The 19734-nt window shown below is 41.1% G+C and overlaps 1 protein-coding gene across 1 annotated transcript in view; it reads left to right on the top strand.

The window, feature by feature from the left end:
• The window catches only part of LOC100552069 (sodium- and chloride-dependent GABA transporter 2), a 55142-nt gene that overhangs the window by 33358 nt on the left and 2050 nt on the right, over positions 1-19734 (top strand). The window contains exons 8-14 of the mRNA XM_008110443.3: positions 1268-1371; positions 6737-6861; positions 9296-9408; positions 11483-11620; positions 13474-13576; positions 15769-15869; positions 17186-17356. Coding sequence (XP_008108650.2) covers positions 1268-1371; positions 6737-6861; positions 9296-9408; positions 11483-11620; positions 13474-13576; positions 15769-15869; positions 17186-17356 — 855 coding nt within the window. The remainder of the gene's footprint in view (positions 1-1267; positions 1372-6736; positions 6862-9295; positions 9409-11482; positions 11621-13473; positions 13577-15768; positions 15870-17185; positions 17357-19734) is intronic.

Here is a 19734-nt window from a genome sequence, read left to right as displayed (position 1 = left end):
GTGGGGAGTGTGAACCACACTGGGTGACACTATCAGAAGGATTGTCACTAAAATTACTGTCTATAAAAATTGCGCAGTGTTTCAGTCTATAAAATGGTTCAGCATTTCTGCAAAAATGTATTACATTTCTAAATAAATATTAGATATAAACGCAAAAACATTTTAATATGCCCAGCTTTAGCTTACATGTACTGTGTCAAAAAATATCCAAAAAGCTAAAAATCTATGCTGATTTACTTTTTGAAATGTCTAATGTGCATGCGCTCTAGTCAGAGCTGTCTTTATTATCCAATTACAGTGATGCTTCAAATCATGTGGCCTTGTCTCCACATGCAACAAACACACACTAACATTTTCGTTGCTACTGCTTTTTGTAATAACTGAATTTGTCAAATTTTCTGGTATTTTTGCTACAATATTCTGGCATGGTTTAGTATAGGAGGAGGTCCATGAGGGTGACACCAACCCTAGTGGTGCCATGAAGCTGGCCCAAGATATTTTGCTGCATGAGGAAAGAAATAATGGCACCTCCTCCATCCGGTGTATGGAAAGCTTACTAAACTGGTAGTTGAAAGTTCCTCCACCATAGTAGGAGGAAGTAGGCCTGTTTGACAGGTGCAAGAGGGGTTGTATGACTCACACCTCTGTGTCTTCCAAGAAAAGGAAAACTTCAAAGGGCTTAGGAGCATCAATGCCAGTGTGCCTGCCTCGTGCAATAAAGTCCTAAAAGTCTTCCCAGGCCAGCATAATAGGTGATGGACATTTGGCAGAAGCAGAAGAGAGAGCAAAATACAACTTTGCTCAACCTGGCCAACCAGATGTTATACCTTTTAGCATTTCATAGCTAAAAATTGGACATCTTGCCATGTAAACTATATGACAAAAGAACCGTTTGCTAGGCATGACTTGAATATGCATAACAACACCACCAAATGAGTATCATAGGACCTCATCACACTAGAGCTTGGATCCACTTTAAATCCACTTTAGGGAGGGGCCTTTAAACAGCTCAGCCAGGCAGGACCTGGGCCTCACCAAACTATAAACCCCAGATTTCTGCAGGAGACAGAAACTAGCTTTAGAGTGGATCCATGCTTTGGTGTGATGAGGCAGATAGATAACTTCTTCTATGGTACATTTTTGGGGTAGTTCTCCATCTACAACATTTGGTCAGCCATCATAAAGAAACCAACAATATCTTTCAATGTATACTGGAAATGCTCTTCTGACTGGATGCTCTACCCATGTATATATTTTTGGCTTTCAGGTGTGGATGGATGCAGGCACTCAGATCTTCTTCTCCTATGCCATTTGCCTGGGATGCCTGACAGCTTTGGGCAGCTACAACAAATATCACAACAACTGTTACAGGTAACTGAAGAGTACTACTTATAGAATTCAAGGACCCAGCCTTTGCGTTTGCTCCTTTCTTTCTGAAGCATTTAATAGCCTTTAAACATCGCTGAAATAACTTATCAGGTTGAAGAATTCCTACTTTTGTTTCCCATTTTTGTTGGAGTCCCCCATTTCAAAATTAAATGAAATTATTTGTCACACCCTCCAACTGTCCTAATTTGGCCTTGACAGTCACTGTTTACCATCCATTGTCCTGCCTATTCAATTGTTTTTAAAATGTCCCAATTTGTTTCTTCTCTACCCATTTCCTTTCTTTGTATTAAGCTTCTGTTGTTGCAAACTTAGTATATAATGAGAAAGTAGCTTGTGCTCATTTACCCATCAGAGAGAGAACAAAGGAGAGGTGAAGTCTAGTCTTTTCCTGAAGGCTTGGCCCAAAACAAACTGCTGCAGCCTCTCCTAGTTTCTGTGTTCTTTTTCATTAATAACTTTTGCCATCTTGGCTACATTTGATATTGCTTAGGCCAATGTCCTGGCTATCGTCTGTGAAATGATGGAGGGTATTATTTGTGTTTTTCCTTTTTAAATAGAAAATTACATGTTATAAGAAATACTAGTTTCCCAACAGAAATTGAATTCTCTTCTGGAATCCATCCATTCAACACAATCTATGATATATTGTGAAAAATTCAGTTATTTATTTATTGTATCAGAAGCAAAACGGAGGGTACAATTGTAATGTATTTAGAAACAAAGTTAAAAACTTGGCATTATACTAAATGTCCTCTGGTATCACTACGAGAAGGTCCTCCATTGTGCATGTGACAGGGCTCAAACCACATTGCAGTAAGTGGTCTGTGCTTTGCTCTTCCCCACACTCGCATGTTGCAGACTCCACTTTGTAGCCCCATTTCTGAAGGTTGACTATGCAACTCGTGGTGCCAGAGTGCAGTCTGTTCAGTTCCTTCCATGTCACCCAGTCTTCTGTGTGCCCAGGAGGGAGTCTCTCATCTGGTCTCATGTATTGAAATTACCAGATTAGTATGTGATTGTTGCCATTTGTTTACTTACTTTTTATGAGGAATATAGATAATATCAGCCTCTCTTGGATTTTTGTGTGTTTTAAAGAAGAACAAGAGGGGGAAGAGAAGGGATCTATGTTAATTGCTGTAATAACATGTTTCATGCATATGTCTATGTTTGATGTTTTTATCGTTTTAATGGTTTTTAATCTACAGTTGTATGTTTTTGATTTAGATATGTGATATATTTTTATATATATGTAAGGCATTGTATTTTGCCATTTATTATGCTGTAAACTGCTTTGAGCCCCTCCAGGGATGAGAAAAGTGGTATAGAAATGCAGATAATAATAATAATAATAATAATAATAATAATAGTAATAATAATAATAATTTATATTCTGCCCTTCTCACCCCAAAGGGGACTCAGGGCGGAGCACAACATATATATGACAAACATTAATTGCCGGAACATAAAATAAACTATAAATATACATCTATATATATATAAAAGGGCAATGAAATTTCGGCCTAGGACAAAACTACACATCCCAGAAACACTAAACGTGGCAGCATAACCCCTCATCCATGCCTCTATGTTCATACAACAAAAAGAAAAGAAAAATAAAGTCCTAATTAGAGGGAGAGGAATAATTGTTTTTATCCAATTGCTGCCAAGAACAACACTCTGAAAACAGGGGAATTCCACACAGGAAACAATCAGGACCAGCTAACACGTCCCAACAAAGTATTCCCATCACCAAAATCTGACAAATCCTGTTTTCTGAGGGCCACAGACAGTAGAAGCACATAAAATATCGCAAAGAACACCACTCTGAAAACAAGGTAATTCCAGACAGGAAGCAATCAGGGCCAGCTAACACCTCCCAACAAAAAATTCACTCAGGGAGGAAGCAGCCAGGCTTTAAAGCTGCAAGGCCATTACATGCTAATCATTTTGCCTAATTACAGCATTCATACTTGCCTCCAAAAGACAAAAAAAAACAATCAGAAATATTGTATATTCACAACCTTTAGGAAATAATATCCCCTGATGGCTCAGCATGCTAAAGCACTGAGCTGCTGAACTTCTGGACTGAAAGGTTTGAATTGGGGGAGCGAAGAGAGCCCCCACTGTTAGCCCCAGCTTCTGCCAACCCTAAAGTTCAAAAACATGCAAATGAGAGTAAATGAATAGGTACTACTCCGGCGGGAAGGTAACAGCGCTCCATGCAGTCATGCCACATGACCTTGGAGGAGTCTACAGACAATGCCAGCTCTTCGGTTTAGAAATTGAGATAAGCACCAACCCCCAGAGTCAGACACGACTGGACTTAATGTCAGGGGAAAATCTTTACCCTTTACCTTAACTACCACCAATTCCTCGATACTTTATTTCCCATACCACCATACTTCGCCACAGCAACGCGTGGCTGGGCACAGCTAGTAAACAATAAAAATAATTATCTCCACTTTTAAAAAATTTTTTTAAAAAAACCATCTCAGATCAGCCATACAAATCTGGTCAGCAGGGTGAAGTTTCCCACGGTTGCCTTATTGCACTGTCCCAAAGGCTTGTTCCCACAGCCAAGTTTTTTTCATCTTTCTGAAGGACAGGAGAGAGGGCGCTGATCTAATCTCACCAGGGAGAGAGTTCCAAAGCTGAAAGGCAATCACTGAGAAGGCCCTCTCTTTCGTCCTCGCCAAATGCGCCTGTGACAGTAACGGGACCGAGAGCAGGGTATCCCTGGAAGATCTTAATCTCCGTGATGGTTCATAGAGGGAGATTTCAATAATTAAAAAACAACAACCTAATACATACGAACTGGAAAATATCATTGAGATTCATCAAGGCTCCTATACTTTTAACATAAATTTCTTCCTTTCAGCATTTAAAAAAATTGCTTCCTGTCCAGTGTGGCAACTCAATTGCTAGTGCTTTAAACTGCATTGTAATTATATAGTTTTTAATTAACTAAAAATGAAAAGCAGGAGCAATGGATAAATTATGAGATTAGAGCTCTGCACCTGGTGGTGAATAGAAACTAATGAAGTTGCAATTAAGAAACTATTAATCAGTAACCCACTTGACATATTTGATAGGATGCACTGAAACAGGCAAAAGCTGTGAGGAGAAAGCTTCAAATTAACTTTGAATGAGATGTTTCCTTTTGAGCAAATACCACAGAAGGATATTACTCTTCTTGGTATAAATTGAAGGCTGCAATGTAGTAAGTTAATAATCTTTTGATTAAAAAGATGTCCCTGAAGAATTGGGCAGGATGTTATTTTAAAAACTCTTTGAATTGAAAGTTTCTCAAAATCTATGGTTGGCGACTACTTTATTTTAAAAATCCATCTTTCATTCCAATGAAAATACCTCTTCTGAGCTTCTTTTTCATCTGAAAAAAATTAAAAGATTTTTCAGAATTGTTATTCATATTCAGATGAATGGAAAATAAATTGATTAGTCAACATTCATGTAGAATCATAGAATCATAGAATAGTAGAGTTGGAAGAGACCACATGGGCCATCTAGTCCAACCCCCTGCTAAGAAGCAGGAAATCGCATTCAAAGCACCCCCGACAGATGGCCATCCAGCCTCTGCTTAAAAGCCTCCAAAGAAGGAGCCTCCACCACGGCCCCGGGGAGAGAGTTCCACTGTCGAACAGCTCTCACAGTGAGGAAGTTCTTCCTGATGTTCAAGTGGAATCTCCTTTCCTGTAGTTTGAAGCCATTGTTCCGTGTCCTAGTCTGCAGGGCAGCAGAAAACAAGCTTGCTCCCTCTTCCCTATGACTTCCCTTCACGTATTTGTACATGGCTATCATGTCTCCTCTCAGCCTTCTCTTCTGCAGGCTAAACATGCCCAGCTCTTTAAGCCGCTCCTCATAGGGCTTGTTCTCCAGACCCTTAATCATTTTAGTCGCCCTCCTCTGGACGCTTTCCAGTTTGTCAACATCTCCCTTCAACTGTGGTGCCCAAAATTGGACACAGTATTCCAGGTGTGGTCTGACCAAGGCAGAATAGAGGGGGAGCATAACTTCCCTGGATCTAGACGCTATTCCCCTATTGATGCAGGCCAGAATCCCATTGGCTTTTTTAGCAGCCGCATCACATTGTTGGCTCATGTTTAACTTGTTGTCCACGAGGACTCCAAGGTCTTTTTCGCACACACTGCTGTCAAGCCAGGCGTCCCCCATTCTGTATCTTTGATTTCCATTTTTTCTGCCGAAGTGAAGTATCTTGCATTTGTCCCTGTTGAACTTCATTTTGTTAGTTTTGGCCCATCTCTCTAGTCTGTCAAGATCGTTTTGAATTCTGCTCCTGTCTTCTGGAGTGTTAGCTATCCCTCCCAGTTTTGTGTCGTCTGCAAACTTGATGATCGTGCCTTCTAACCCTTCGTCTAAGTCATTAATAAAGATGTTGAACAGAACCGGGCCCAGGACGGAGCCCTGCGGCACTCCACTTGTCACTTCTTTCCATGATGAAGACGACGCATTGGTGAGCACCCTTTGGGTTCGTTCGCTTAGCCAATTACAGATCCACCTAACCGTAGTTTTGTCTAGCCCACATTTTACTAGTTTGTTTGCCAGAAGGTCGTGGGGGACTTTGTCGAAGGCCTTACTGAAATCCAGGTACGCTACATCCACAGCATTCCCTGTATCGACCCAACTCGTAACTCTATCGAAAAAAGAGATCAGATTAGTCTGGCATGACTTGTTTTTGGTAAATCCGTGTTGACTATTAGCAATGACCGCATTTGTTTCTAAGTGTTCGCAGACCACTTCCTTAATGATCTTTTCCAGAATTTTGCCTGGTATTGATGTGAGGCTGACCGGACGGTAATTGTTTGGGTCGTTCTTTTTTCCCTTCTTGAAGATAGGGACCACATTCGCCCTCCTCCAATCTGCTGGGACTTCTCCCGTTCTCCAAGAACTCTCGAAGATAATTGCCAGTGGTTCTGAAATAACTTCCGCTAGTTCCTTTAGTACTCTTGGGTGTAGCTGAAGGGTGTAGCTGTAGTCAACCGAGTTACAACTGTGAGATGTGCATTTCTTTGTAAGATCCTTTTGTCTTATGTGATACATGCTATTAGCTTGACCACCCCTCTTGTAGAACAATGCATAATTCACTATTATAATTGTATATTTATATTACATGCAATATTACTAATAATATTGCAATATAGTTGTATAATATAATATATTGTATGTATATATACTTGTAAACCGCCCTGAGTCCCCTTCGGGGTGAGAAGGGCGGTATATAAATGTCGCAAATAAATAATAAATAAATAATGCTCTTTTCTAACTGGATGTTTGGCCTTCTGCACTGACATTGGTTTCTTCTTCCTAGGGACTGCATTGCTCTATGTTTTCTGAACAGCGGTACAAGTTTTATAGCTGGCTTTGCAATCTTTTCCATCTTGGGCTTTATGGCAGAAGAACAAGGTGTGCCTATTTCTGAAGTAGCTGAGTCAGGTGAGCAGTTTGTGTATGTGGACCTTTATACCGAACACACAAATGGCAAGCTGGTATAATGATGACCACCATATTTTCTTTATGTTAACACGGTGGGCAGCCATGAACCATAACTCTCATAATATGCCTCATCATTATCTTTGCTGGCTAGGGATTCTGGGAATTTTTTGTCAAGAGCATCAGGAGTGCCAAATCCTTGGTTTATATGATTCCCTGCATGCCTTGAAAGGTAGCTCCTGCTAATTTTCTTCAACTGTGGATCTATGGCCTCTGGAACCAAGATGTGCCTCCTCCCCAATCTCTTGCAGTGATTTTGACATTTCTCACCTCACTTCCATTGGTGATGGTGTACATAGCAGAACTGTCACATCGGACTTCTTTAGTAAAAATAATAATAATGATAATAATAATAACAAAACTTTATTTATATTCTGCCCTATCTCCCTAAGGGGAGTCAGGGCGGATCACAGCACACATACACGGCAAACATTCAATGCCGTTTGGACAGACAGAACAGAACAGACAGAAAGGAGGTATGTTGTTTCAAAGTCCAGTTTTGATGCCTTGGAAGTTGAGTTCAGATTCAGTCACAGGGGGGTGGTGTTGCTCCATTCTCTATGACGAAAAGCCATCAGACTTCCTCCTTCCACCTTCCTTTTGGTCATCGCATTTCTGGTCTTGTTCTTTATGGTGTCATAAAATACTTCCCCCGCTAATTAGCAGTACCTAATTTCTACTTACAGCTCTAAGCTGTTTTCAAACTGCTTGGGTAAACAGTGAGCTGGGCTTGACGGTCGAGTGCTCACCCCAACCAGGCTTCAAACTGGCTACCTTTTGGTTAGTAGATCTTATTACTGCTAGTGATTTACCAGTTGTGCTAAAGCCCAGTCCATGTACATTTCAGAAGAATGTGCTCAATCCATTTCTGGCTATAGGGAAATGCTCATGTCTTTAACTCCTGCAGTGTTTCAAATCCTATAAAGGCAAATCCACATATTTGCAATCATGCACACAAGGTGTTTCCCTTTAGCACCTAAAAATGTAATGTGAGACCTTGGCAAACACATGCTTTCAAATTTGAATGTTATCAAGGTGCACTTCTCAGGAAGCCAAGACTGGTATAGACAACTTTATTCAATGTTGCCAGGTGGAAAACCTGGGTTTTCTGCTACATAATGTGCAAAACAACCCTCAAGTTAGAGTTATTTTTAATAGTGAAATCCTGGCTCAAATAACAAGACATATTTCAGCAGTATAGGTGCATTTTCAGTACCAGGTTCTCAACACATTTATTCTATGACTTTAATACTATGCAAAAAGTATGAATATTTAAGATTCTAAGTCATACATGCAAACCAGTAATACAAGGAGAGCTATGGTGGATCTCAACCTATGTTGTATCTAATCCAACATTGTGTTCACATAGTAACTGCCCATTGGATGTTGACCAGCAGAGCATGAGCACTGTCTTAAATCCAGGTTTTAGGAAGAAAACAAGGTATAAATAAAGATGATCATGACGATGATACCAGTGTCAGTAGGAGAAACAACTTCACCCTTCCTCTTCTTTTCTCAAGTAACTGATATCTAGAAGCATAACTCTGATACTCTGCTGTCACCTCTGATCCTGGAAATGATATATAGTCATTTTGACTTGCATTCACTTTTGACCTCACCTTCCATGAATTTGTCAATCTTCTTTTAAAGACATCTAGATTAGCAGCCATCCTTACTCCTGTGGCAGTGAATGCTGCAATTTAAGCATGCACTTTGTAAAGAAGCACTTTATCTGTTCTGAATCAGTCATTCCGCTTTAGTAGACAATCCCAGGTTCTAGCATTATGAGAGAGGGAGGGGGGTCTGTTTTTCCCACAACTTGCATTTACCTTATTTATATGTCATCTAAACAATGCAAAAGAGTGTTGGTGCGTGAATAAATAAATAAAACGTTCAGAATCAGATCCTTCCCGACTTTTTGCTGTCATTGGAAATAGTGCTGCACTGAGCCTTTCCTAATGTGCTAATCCATAGTCTTTTCTCTTATGGAGTGCTCCTCTGTACATGTAAAAAAAACCATATACCTAGTAAATGGAAATGTCAGGCACAGAGCGTTGAGCCTATCTTTCTTTTTAATGTGTTTGTTTTCTATGTGTCTGGGCATGCAAAGGTTTGTGTGTGGGTGTGTGTCTAGAAGCATTCAGTCATTTCTCAAGGCACAGAATTGAAGATACTCATATAATCATCTCCAAGTAAATACACTCCAAGTATTGGAATATAATTCTCATAATCTCCAATCAGTACATTCATTGTTGAAAACCCAAAATAGGATTATCATCTCAGATGGTATTGCCCTCCATGCTTGATCAATATTATCAGTGTGTATTCAAAGCTCCCATATTCAAGCACACTCATTTCAGCTTCTTTCCCTTTACAGGGCCTGGACTGGCATTCATAGCATACCCCCGGGCTGTTGTTATGCTGCCTTTCTCTCCATTATGGGCCTGTTTCTTCTTTGTCATGATCGTTCTACTGGGATTGGACAGCCAGGTAAAGATGTGTTGAATGGGCAAAGTCCTCTGCTTAACCAGAAAGATACCCCCCCACCTTCATCCTGAATCAGAGGTGGAAAATGTGTGTTCTTTAATTGTGAGACAACAGCTGCCAAGATGCCTCACCATTTGCTATGCTGGCAAGGATGGCTTGGAGTTGAAGTTGAGTAACTTGTGAAGGACCCCATGATTCCCACCCTCTGCCTTTGAATGGAGAAGTGGCAGGAATGGATTAAGATAGACTAAAAACTTAACCCAGGTTATATTTAAGATGCCCAGATAGGTCCACCAACAAAAAGGCTTTTCCCCATGTAGTTGGAGTTTACTCAACATTTGGCATCCAAATAGTACATCGTTTCCAACATTCTGAGAAGTACCTTCATCTTGTTATACTGCCATAGATACTAATGGTGATGGTAAAATGATCCCTGAGGAGTCTGATGTGGCTGAAAGATCTAACCCATTCCAATTGGATATTGCCTATTGAGCCTTGTCTTAGTCTCATTACTAGTAAGGGGAAAACATATAAGAATTGATGTGGGGGTTGTCTTCCAGTAGATCAGCATGAAATGATTTATATGCAGAATGCCCCAGGTTTGACTCTCAGCATTTCAAGATCGGACAAGGAACAAATCCTGTCCGAAATCTTGGGAGCCACTGCTAGTCCTTGTCCGCTAGCAAAGCTGGGTTAGCAGAAGGGTGGGAATCATTTGCCTTCAATACGACTTTGAACTGTAGCTCACAGCATTCCTCACCTTTTGCTTTTCTATCTAGGGCTTATGGAATTGGCAGTCCAACATCATCTAAAGGGGTGACCAAATCTCATCCTAAGTTAAACCAGTGGTGTAGATATAGGGGCAGGGGGAAATGAGTGCATTGGTCCTTCCAAATTAGAGTTCTGTCTCTGCAATGCTATTTCCTTTCAGTCCACAAGCCTCTAGTATTGCAGTACTTTAACATATCGGTTGAACATTTAGAAATATAGTTTAGGCATCCAAAGAAAAGAGAGTGTTACCAAGGGAAATATGAATTCAGCGTATGCATGATTTTCAGTACTTCACTCTCTTTTGGAGACTCGCAGAGCATTTCATGGGGCAGAATTATTGTGGGCAGTGCCCCCAATTGGAAAATAACACCAGGCTTGTTGTGTGTTTTCCGGGCTGTATGGCCATGTTCCAGAAGTATTCTCTCCTGATGTTTTGCCAATATCTATGGCAGGCATCCTTAGGCGTTGTGAGGTGTACCTGCCATAGATGTGGGCGAAATGTCAGGAGAGAATACTTCTGGAACATGGCCATATAGCCCGGAAAACACACAATAACCCTGTGATTCCAGCCATGAAAGCCTTCAACAACACATTAACACCAGGCTACTTTAAGAGTATCTTTAGTAAGATTATAGAGAATTAACTCTATAGGTAATTATTAAAAATACCTACAGACTACAGGTGCAGAATTATTTTTAAGAGAACCAAGGGTGATTTTGAGTGGCCACTCTCTGTTTTATAACAGTAATAATCCAAAAGCCTTTTCCAGACTGGATGGTATTATACCCTCTGCTTCAGCATTTGACCATCACTTGATGGATTTTTACAACACCATATATTAGATATATTGAATTCTGGGGGAAATATGGTTTGAGAAAAACATTGCTTTTTATTGTATACTATTGTTGATGTGTGTCCTCAAGTCATTTTGACCTTATGGAAAATGTATCATAAAGTTTATACTACACACATATGTTTTTACTGTCACACAGCTGCCTGCGGGTCAGGCAGATTTTACAGATTTTTGAATGGTATGAAAATCTGCAAAAAATTGATCTGCCTATTGCCAAAGGGGACTGAATATATGTATCAGGAGCAATGATCCCTTTTCCAGCTTATGGGTGGAGAAAACAATACAATTGTTATTGTCTAACTCGAGGTGTAAGTTATCTAGAGGATTTGGGAGATTCTCTGTGACTGTGTCCAACAATTCATGGGTGTTTCATTGAGTGAAAGGGAAGTTTAAATCAAGCGAGTTTCTAGAATGGGAAGGATCTTATGTGTGTTTCCATGCCTGTATCCTTAGTTTGTCTGTGTGGAGAGCCTGGTGACCGCCGTAGTCGACATGTATCCTGGGATTTTCCGGAAAAAGAACCGCAGAGAAATTCTCATTCTTCTGATCTCTATCATCTCCTACTTCGTAGGCTTGATCATGATCACAGAGGTAAAGACTTGTGAAAAAAGGGCTACATTTCTTTTCTTCACACAACTTCTTAGATGTAAAGTTTCAGCTGGGGTTAGAGGTGGAAAAGAAAGTAATCGCTATTATTCTTGACTCAGAAAATAGATATGTTACCAAGTCTTGCTATGCATTTTGATGAAGTAAAGTGAATGCAAATGTGTGTTTGCACTGAAAAATATATACAACTAAATGTATAGTTTTAAAAATGTGCACAAATACACTTTTTTTCTGGGGGTGTCTATCTAGCTATTACCCTCCAGCTGTTAATGGATTTCAATTACCAGCATTCCCCAGCATTGGCTGATCAGGACAACCACATACTTCCCACTCCTGCTTTAATGTATGGGGAAAATATGTGCATTCGAATAATTTGTGCAAAAAACATGTGCATTTTAGAAAAAAATAGTTCAAAAATAGACAACAATTTATATGTAAGAAGAAAAAAAGCACATCCTCATCTGGAAATGGGAGGAAGATACTGTTGGAGTTTTGAGAATGCAATGAAAATGAGACAGATAGATGAAACGTCTGTAACTTTGGAAGAATTATTAATTGTCATTGGTGCTAAATTTCAAGACCATGATCTGAAACTACATGAGTTGTCCTTGCTGAAGCTAAGCAGGGTTTCGTATGGGCAAAGCACACTGGAACATTTTAATTTACTCTCCATGAATAGCCTATTTCTGTCTGGTCTTAGCTAGGAGTTACACTTTCATTCTCAAATCTGTCTTTTGTTAGAGAATTTTTTGTTTGTTTCTAAAACCAAAATCTAAGGTTTTGAAACTGAACGAATCCAAGGTTTTGCTTTCCTAGAAGTCAAGGGGTTTCCTTCAGATAGGACTGTAAGAGGATCCCGAGCAGACTTCACGCAGCGTATTGGCATCTGTGTATTAGATTTAACTCCTTGTCAACATGCTGCAGAGGCATAAAATAGTTTTCGTAGATGCAGTCCTCTTGGATACCCTGCATTCCTTATTTCTCTCCATGCAGGAACTTAAATATAGACATTCTGCATTCCCAGACTATAACCTATCATCTTTTTTTTTCAGTCTTGTGGTAATAAGAGGCTGAAAGGAGAGCATCACACGGACTGAATTCCAAAGACAAGTCTCTATCATTGGCCTTCCCATTATGCTGCCACATATTTTAAGGAATAGTCTCCAGGGCTGAGGGTTTTGCAGTAATTATTTATCCATACAGGAATATCTCCCTCTGCAGTGCAACACATATAACACTTGTCACTTGAGAGCAGTTAACATTAAATAATGCAGTCTATCCAAGCAGCAACTGGAGCATTTGACAATAAAATATTTCTTGAAAGCATGGCATTCGCAGGCAGGAGAATTATGGGGTTGCAGGTGATATTGAAGAAACTGCGCTTTTATCTTTATACATACCAAAAGAATGACAAGGTGTGGAACTACGTTTTTTCAGTCAGAAGGAAAACAACTATAAAATTTGGATGAGGGAAAGCAGGCTTCACATAAATGCTGTGGATACTGTGCAGCTCCGTTCACCCACTAAAGGCTGCCTCAAAAATGGTGGAAAGCTGTTATTTACCGTTAAAAGTGCAATTTTTGTGCAAACAAGGCATCAACATCCCATATTCCTTTTGTATAAGCAAATCATCACTTCCAAGAAGCTTCTAGGGGTGTGGATTCTTTTGTAAGCAGGATATTTAGGGAGAATACCTCTTGTTTTGAAGGGGGGAGTACGTTTCTAGATAAATATTGCTTTCTCCCTATCTTTGGACAATTGTGCTACAATAAGAAAACATACAGAAGCAAAATTTGTGAGCATCTCTTCCTGTTTCATGTTTCTGCTCTCTTCCTCAGGGTGGGATGTACGTCTTCCAGCTGTTTGACTACTATGCTGCTAGTGGGATGTGCCTGCTCTTTGTTGCCATTTTTGAAACGCTCTGCATTGGCTGGGTGTATGGTAAGTACATACCAAGTGGTAGGCAAAGGGCCATTTTATGAACGTCCTCTCTGTGCTCTCTGACACAGGTGTTAAAGCACCAGACTAGAACCATGTCTGGGGAAGCAGCTTGCATTAATAATAATAATAATAATAATAATAATAATAATAATAATAATAATAATTTATTTATATCCCGCCACCATCTCCCAGATGGATTCGGGGCGGCTCACAGAACACTCAAAGTGTGACATACAAATACAACAAGTGCAAAACAAAACATAGACAAACAGTCAAACACAACATCATAAATTCACAGTACCCCTTAGTAAAATCAATAAAATACAGCAATTGCAGTAGGTAAAACAGCAGTATTCAACCTCAAAATTATAATGTGCTAATCTAAGAATCTATAGGTTCTCATATGTATTATTAGAGAGTCTAAACATGATCGAAGGCTTATCAGAAAAGCCAGGTATTTAGTTGTGTGCGGAAGATCAGAGGGTGGGGGCTAGCCTGATCTCCAAAGCTTGGGGGCCACTACTGAGAAGGCCCTCTCTCTCACCCTCACCAACCACACTTGACGGAGGTGGGACTGAGAGGAGGGCCTCCCTGGTAGATCTTAAAGCCTGTGTTGGTTCATAGAAAGAGATGCGGTCTCGAAGATAGGTTGGACTCAAAGCATATAGGACTTTATAGGTAATAATCTGCACTTTGAATTGGCTCCGGAAACTCATTGAGATGTCGCAAACACATTTATAGCAATAGTTGGGAAATATCACAGAATGCTTCCAGTGGCATGTTCTTGGTGGTATGGGGATACTAAGTCACCTTGTCTGTCTCCTGAGAAATCTGTATAAAGACCAAGTAGCCACAGTAAGAACAGATCACGGAACAACAGACTGGTTCAAGATTGGGAAAGGAGTGCGGCAGGGCTGCATACTTTCACCCTCCCTATTCAACTTGTACACAGAACACATCATGCGACATGCGGGGCTTGAGGAATCCAAGGCAACCCAGTTAAAATTGCTGGAAGAAACATTAACAACCTTAGGTATGCAGATGATACTACTCTGATGGCCAAAAGCGAGGAGGAACTAAGGAGCCTTATCACCAAGGTGAAAGAAGAAAGTGCAAAAGCTGGGTTGCAGTTAAACGTCAAGAAAACCAAGATCATGGCAACTACGCCTATTGATAACTGGCAAATAGAGGGAGAAAACGTGGAGGCAGTGACAGACTTTGTATTTCTAGGCGCGAAGATCACTGCAGATGCAGACTGTAGCCAGGAAATCAAAAGACGTTTACTTCTTGGGAGGAGAGCAATGGCCAACCTTGACAAAATAGTGAAGAGCAGAGAAATCACACTGGCAACAAAGGTCCGCATAGTCAAAGCAGTGGTATTCCCCATAGTAACCTATGGATGCGAGAGCTGGACCATAAGGAAGGCTGAGCGAAGGCAGATAGATGCTTTTGAACTCTGGTGCTGGAGGAAAATCCTGAGAGTGCCTTGGACCGCAAGAAGATCCAACCAGTCCATCCTCCAGGAAATAATGCCCGGCTGCTCACTGGAGGGAAGGATATTAGAGGCAAAGCTGAAGTATTTTGGCCACATCATGAGGAGACAGGAGAGCTTGGAAAAGATCACGATGCTGGGGAAAATGGAAGGAAAAAGGAAGAGAGGCCGACCAAGGGCAAGATGGATGGACGGTATTCTTGAAGTGACTGGCTCGACCTTGAAGGAACTGGGGGCGGTGACGGCCGACAGGGAGCTCTAGCATGGACTGGTCCATGAGGTCACGAAGAGTCGGAGACGACTAAATGACTGAGCAGCAGCAGCTTCCAGTGGATGAAATCCAATGCATAATTTTTAGTATCAGGAGCCTTCTTTGTATTTGGTTTCAAGACGCAGAGAACATTGTGTGCAAGTGCTAAGAAGCTTTAGGGCCTGCTAGAAGTAAACAAGCAAACAAGGAAGGAGGAGGAAAGAATCATTTTGGTCACTGCACTAATCTGCTCTTTATTGTCCCATTGCCAAGAGCAAGTGCTGAGGGCTGCCTTGTTGTTTTCCATGCTCGTTTCTTTTTCTATGCAGGCCGCTGTGCCTGGTATGATTCCCAAAGCTGTCCCATTGTATTTCATGCCTTCTGTTCATGTGTTTTTAGCAGGCTGGCTTCCCTCCTCCCCTTCATTTCTTATTTCATCCCCCTTTAAAGGTGCTGACCGTTTCTATGATAACATTGAAGACATGATTGGGTATCGGCCATGGTCTCTCATCAAATACTGTTGGGTATTCATCACACCAGCTGTCTGCCTGGTGAGTGAAGCATCTTTTGTCTGGAGGTTTAAGACAAAGTTGGCAAAAAGGCAGTGAGCCTATGTGATTTGTAAATAGAAAAATGGCCTCTCTTTATTTGATAGGCTCAAGACATATACGTTAGGGCGGCCTGCCCTAACTCTCCATCGCCATGTTGATGGAGGATGATGGGATTAACATACCTTCCCACATTTTACAGATGAAACCTGAGACACATCTGAGTGTTGTCAAAAGAATGTCAAGTGACAAAGCAGCCAAAATTATTACTTATGAGGAAGGCATAAGTAGAGAAACAATGAAGTTTAGCCACAGATCTTAGAAAGCTTGAAAAGGAGGAAAGAGTGAAACCTATCCCTTTTGTTGAGTTAACTGAGTACAAAGTACTTTTGCATGTTGAATTCTGTTTGCAGGAATGGAAATAACAAGTAAAGGATGAAGAAAGAAAAATGGGAGGGGAGAGAAACCAGTTTATTTTAAAGGCAACTGAGAATTAAATAGTGAATTATCCCTGTAAAGATGAAATAGTTGGAGGATGTGGATTAAATTGCCCATCCCATGTGGTTGGGGCTCATGGTTGGGGGAAGATTATTTTAGGTAAAGGGACACCCTAAGCCTTAAGAAGCCTCTTTGCTAACTGTAGTCATCCCTTTAGGCTTAGTGTGCCTGCCTAGGTAAAGGTAAAGGTTTCCCCCTGACATTAAGTCTAGTTGTGTCCGACTCTGGGGGTTGGTGCTCGTCTCAGTTTCTAAACTGAAGAGCCAGTGTTGTCCATAGACATCTCCAAGGTCATGTGGCCAGCATGACTTCATGGAGCTCCTTTACCTTCCCACCGGAGCAGTACCTCTTGATCTACTCACATGTGCATGTTTTCAAACTGCTAGGCTGGCAGAAGCTGGGGTTGACAGTGGGAGCTCACCCTGCTCCCCGGATTTGAACCACCAACCTTTTGGTCAGCAAGATCAGCACCTCAGTGGTTTAATCCGTTGCGCCACCGGGGGTTATCTAGTTATCAGTAAATGAATGAATGAATGGAAGAAAACAAAACAGTATTGCATTGCAGTTTGGGACCCCATGTGCCACATGGCCCTGCACTCTGTGGTTAAATATATTTAAAGGGAGACTTTAAATATTTAGAATGTTTACAATTATGGGCCTCTGATTAGCATATTGTGTCTCATTTGCAAAATCATATATGAAATTAGATATCTACATTTAGGACGCTGACCCTATGACGGATGCTGTTTTCTCTTAGTCCATGAAGCAAGACAATAGTTGCTAATGTTGTCATATCTAACTCTTCCTTTCTGTTATTCCAGGCAACTTTTCTCTTTTCCTTGATTAAATACACCCCGCTGACATACAACAAGAAATACGTTTACCCATGGTGGGGAGACACTGTGGGCTGGCTGCTGGCTCTCTCGTCTATGATCTGCATCCCACTCTGGATTGCCTATAAACTTTCCACCATTAAAGGATCTCTAAGAGAGGTGAGGTTTGTCTTACTCAGCAGGGCTTTTGGGGTGCAAAGAGGCTACCTGGCCGAGGGGAAGCTTGCTGCCCAGCTGCCAGTATATAGACAGGAAGGCCTCCTCCGCTGGGCTTGTGGTCTTGCAGTTTAATTAACTGGAGCCTTGCACTAATTTGCCAAGGATCACTCTGTTACTAGCAGCAGGTAGTCGAATGATTGGATTTGAGTTGCCTTGGGGGCTACACGGAGCAAACTGACTTCCTATGTGCCTGTTATTGACTGCACGACACTTTGAAAATGTCACCTCTTGAGAGATTTCCTTTGCAGTGCTCCCGTGCTTCTCTTTTTCTTTTTCCTCTGCTCTTTGACTTCCAGGTTAAATGCTTTATGTATTTTCATGCAAGATGTTTTAAATTCACTTCCCAGGATTACAAGGACTATACTGCTGAGATCTACTTTTAAAAGAGTTGCTATGCAGTGCATATGCTTTTTCTTTTCTTTTCATGCTAGTGCTAAACTTGGACTGATTCTTCATAGTACTCAGAGGCATTATTTCAAGCTTCAAAGAAGGGAGCAAACTTCAAGGGTTTTATTTAAGTTTAATTCACCCTAGACCAATGTGTTTTAAGACCATAAACTGTGGTTCCTTAAAAAAAAAAAACAACCTCACCCTTATAAATAGGTGAGTATCCTATTCTGAGGACTAACCATGTGTGATGTGAAATTCAGTTGCAGTTTTGGTGGAGGAAAATACCTGCCATAGTTCAGGGTATCAAAAGAGTAATAAAGTTGGAAGAGATTCTAAGGATCATTTGGTCTACCCCTCTGCCATTTAAAAACACACTATTTAAACCAGTGGTTCTCAACCTGTGGGTCCCCAGATGTTTTGGTCTTCAACTTCCAGAAATACTAACAGCTGGTAAACTGGATGGGATTTCTGGGAGTCGTAGGCCAAAACACCTGGGGACCCACAGGTTGAGAACCACTGATCTAAGTCCTCCTGACAGATGGACTTTTATTTAAAAACCCAAAGAAGGAGACTCCTCCATACTCCACTGCTGAACAGTTTGAGTGGCGGTCCACTGCCTGCCTTGGTAATACCCTGAATAGCAATGTAAAGTTATCTGCACAAACACACCTACAAAAAATAAAGGCAATTGCACATTGTTAAAACGCATTCAAGTAATGTTTCATGGTGGGAAGAATCAGGGGACATCACATCCACCTGTCCCAACTTCAAATATAAATCCCCAGCAGCTGTGGTATTGTAAGGCTAGCTTATGGAGGCTGTAAAGCTGTCCAGGATATGAGCTGATAGCTACAGCAGGTAAACAGGGGTGGAAAGAGAGAAGGAAGTGCTCTGTTATACATTGCCCTCTATCCCCAATTTTGTCACCTGGTTTTTATATTTTATCCATCAGCCCTGCACTTACAACTGATTTGCACCTGCCCACCCGCCCAAGTCCAAAAGCTTACTATATCAGGCAATTGGTTGTTTGCTCGATGGTTGTTTTTATACTGTGTTAGAATCATATAATCATAGACCTGGAAGAGACCTCATGGGCCATCCAATTCAACCCCCTGCCAAGAAGCAGGAAAATCGCATTCAAAGCACCCCCGACAGATGGCCATCTGGCCTCTGCTTAAAAGCCTCCAAAGAAAGAGCCTCCACCACATTCTAAGGCAGAGAGTTCCACTGCCAAACAGCTCTCACAGTGAGGAAGTTCTTCCTAATGTTCAGGTGGAATCTCCTTTCCTGTAGTTTGAAGCCATTGCTCCGTGTCCTAGTCTCCAGGGCAGCAGCAAACAAGCTTGCTCCCTCCTCCCTATGACTTCCCCTCACATATTTTATACATGGCCATCATGTCTCCTCCCAGCCTTCTCTTCTGCAGGCTAAACATGCCCAGTTCTTTAAGCCGCTCCTGTGTTATTATATTGTTTTATATTGTTTCATGATGTTGGTGTATGAACTTTAATCTGTTATATTTTAACTATGTTGATCGGGCTTGTCCCCATGTAAGCTGCCCTTAGTCCCTCTGGGGAGATGGAGGCGGGATACAAAAATAAAGTTGTTGTTGTGTCTCAGATCAGGGTCAGCTCTGCAGCAAAACGCAGGGTAAGGTACTGCCTGAAGTAGGAGATGGCAGGAAAATATCTGAGGAATTATGTACACTGTACTGCTTGCTCTGAAAACTCCAACCTAACCTGCTACTTTCAGCAGTGATGGTGGATACTCTCCATCAGCCTCATAGGAAGAGTAAACTGTCAATCCAGTTGGCTTCTGTACATGGAGTGGGAGGAAATGCCATTTTGTTTCTCATCCTAGGCAATGTATTAGGTTTAAACCTGCAAAGAACTTGCATTTTCTGGTACAAGGTGACATTTTTGTAAAAAGTT

This window comes from Anolis carolinensis, chromosome 5, assembly GCF_035594765.1.
Source record: "Anolis carolinensis isolate JA03-04 chromosome 5, rAnoCar3.1.pri, whole genome shotgun sequence".
NCBI classification, from domain to species: domain Eukaryota; kingdom Metazoa; phylum Chordata; class Lepidosauria; order Squamata; family Dactyloidae; genus Anolis; species Anolis carolinensis.
Note: the sequence above shows the minus strand (reverse complement) of the source record. Positions and strands in the feature narration are given on the sequence as shown.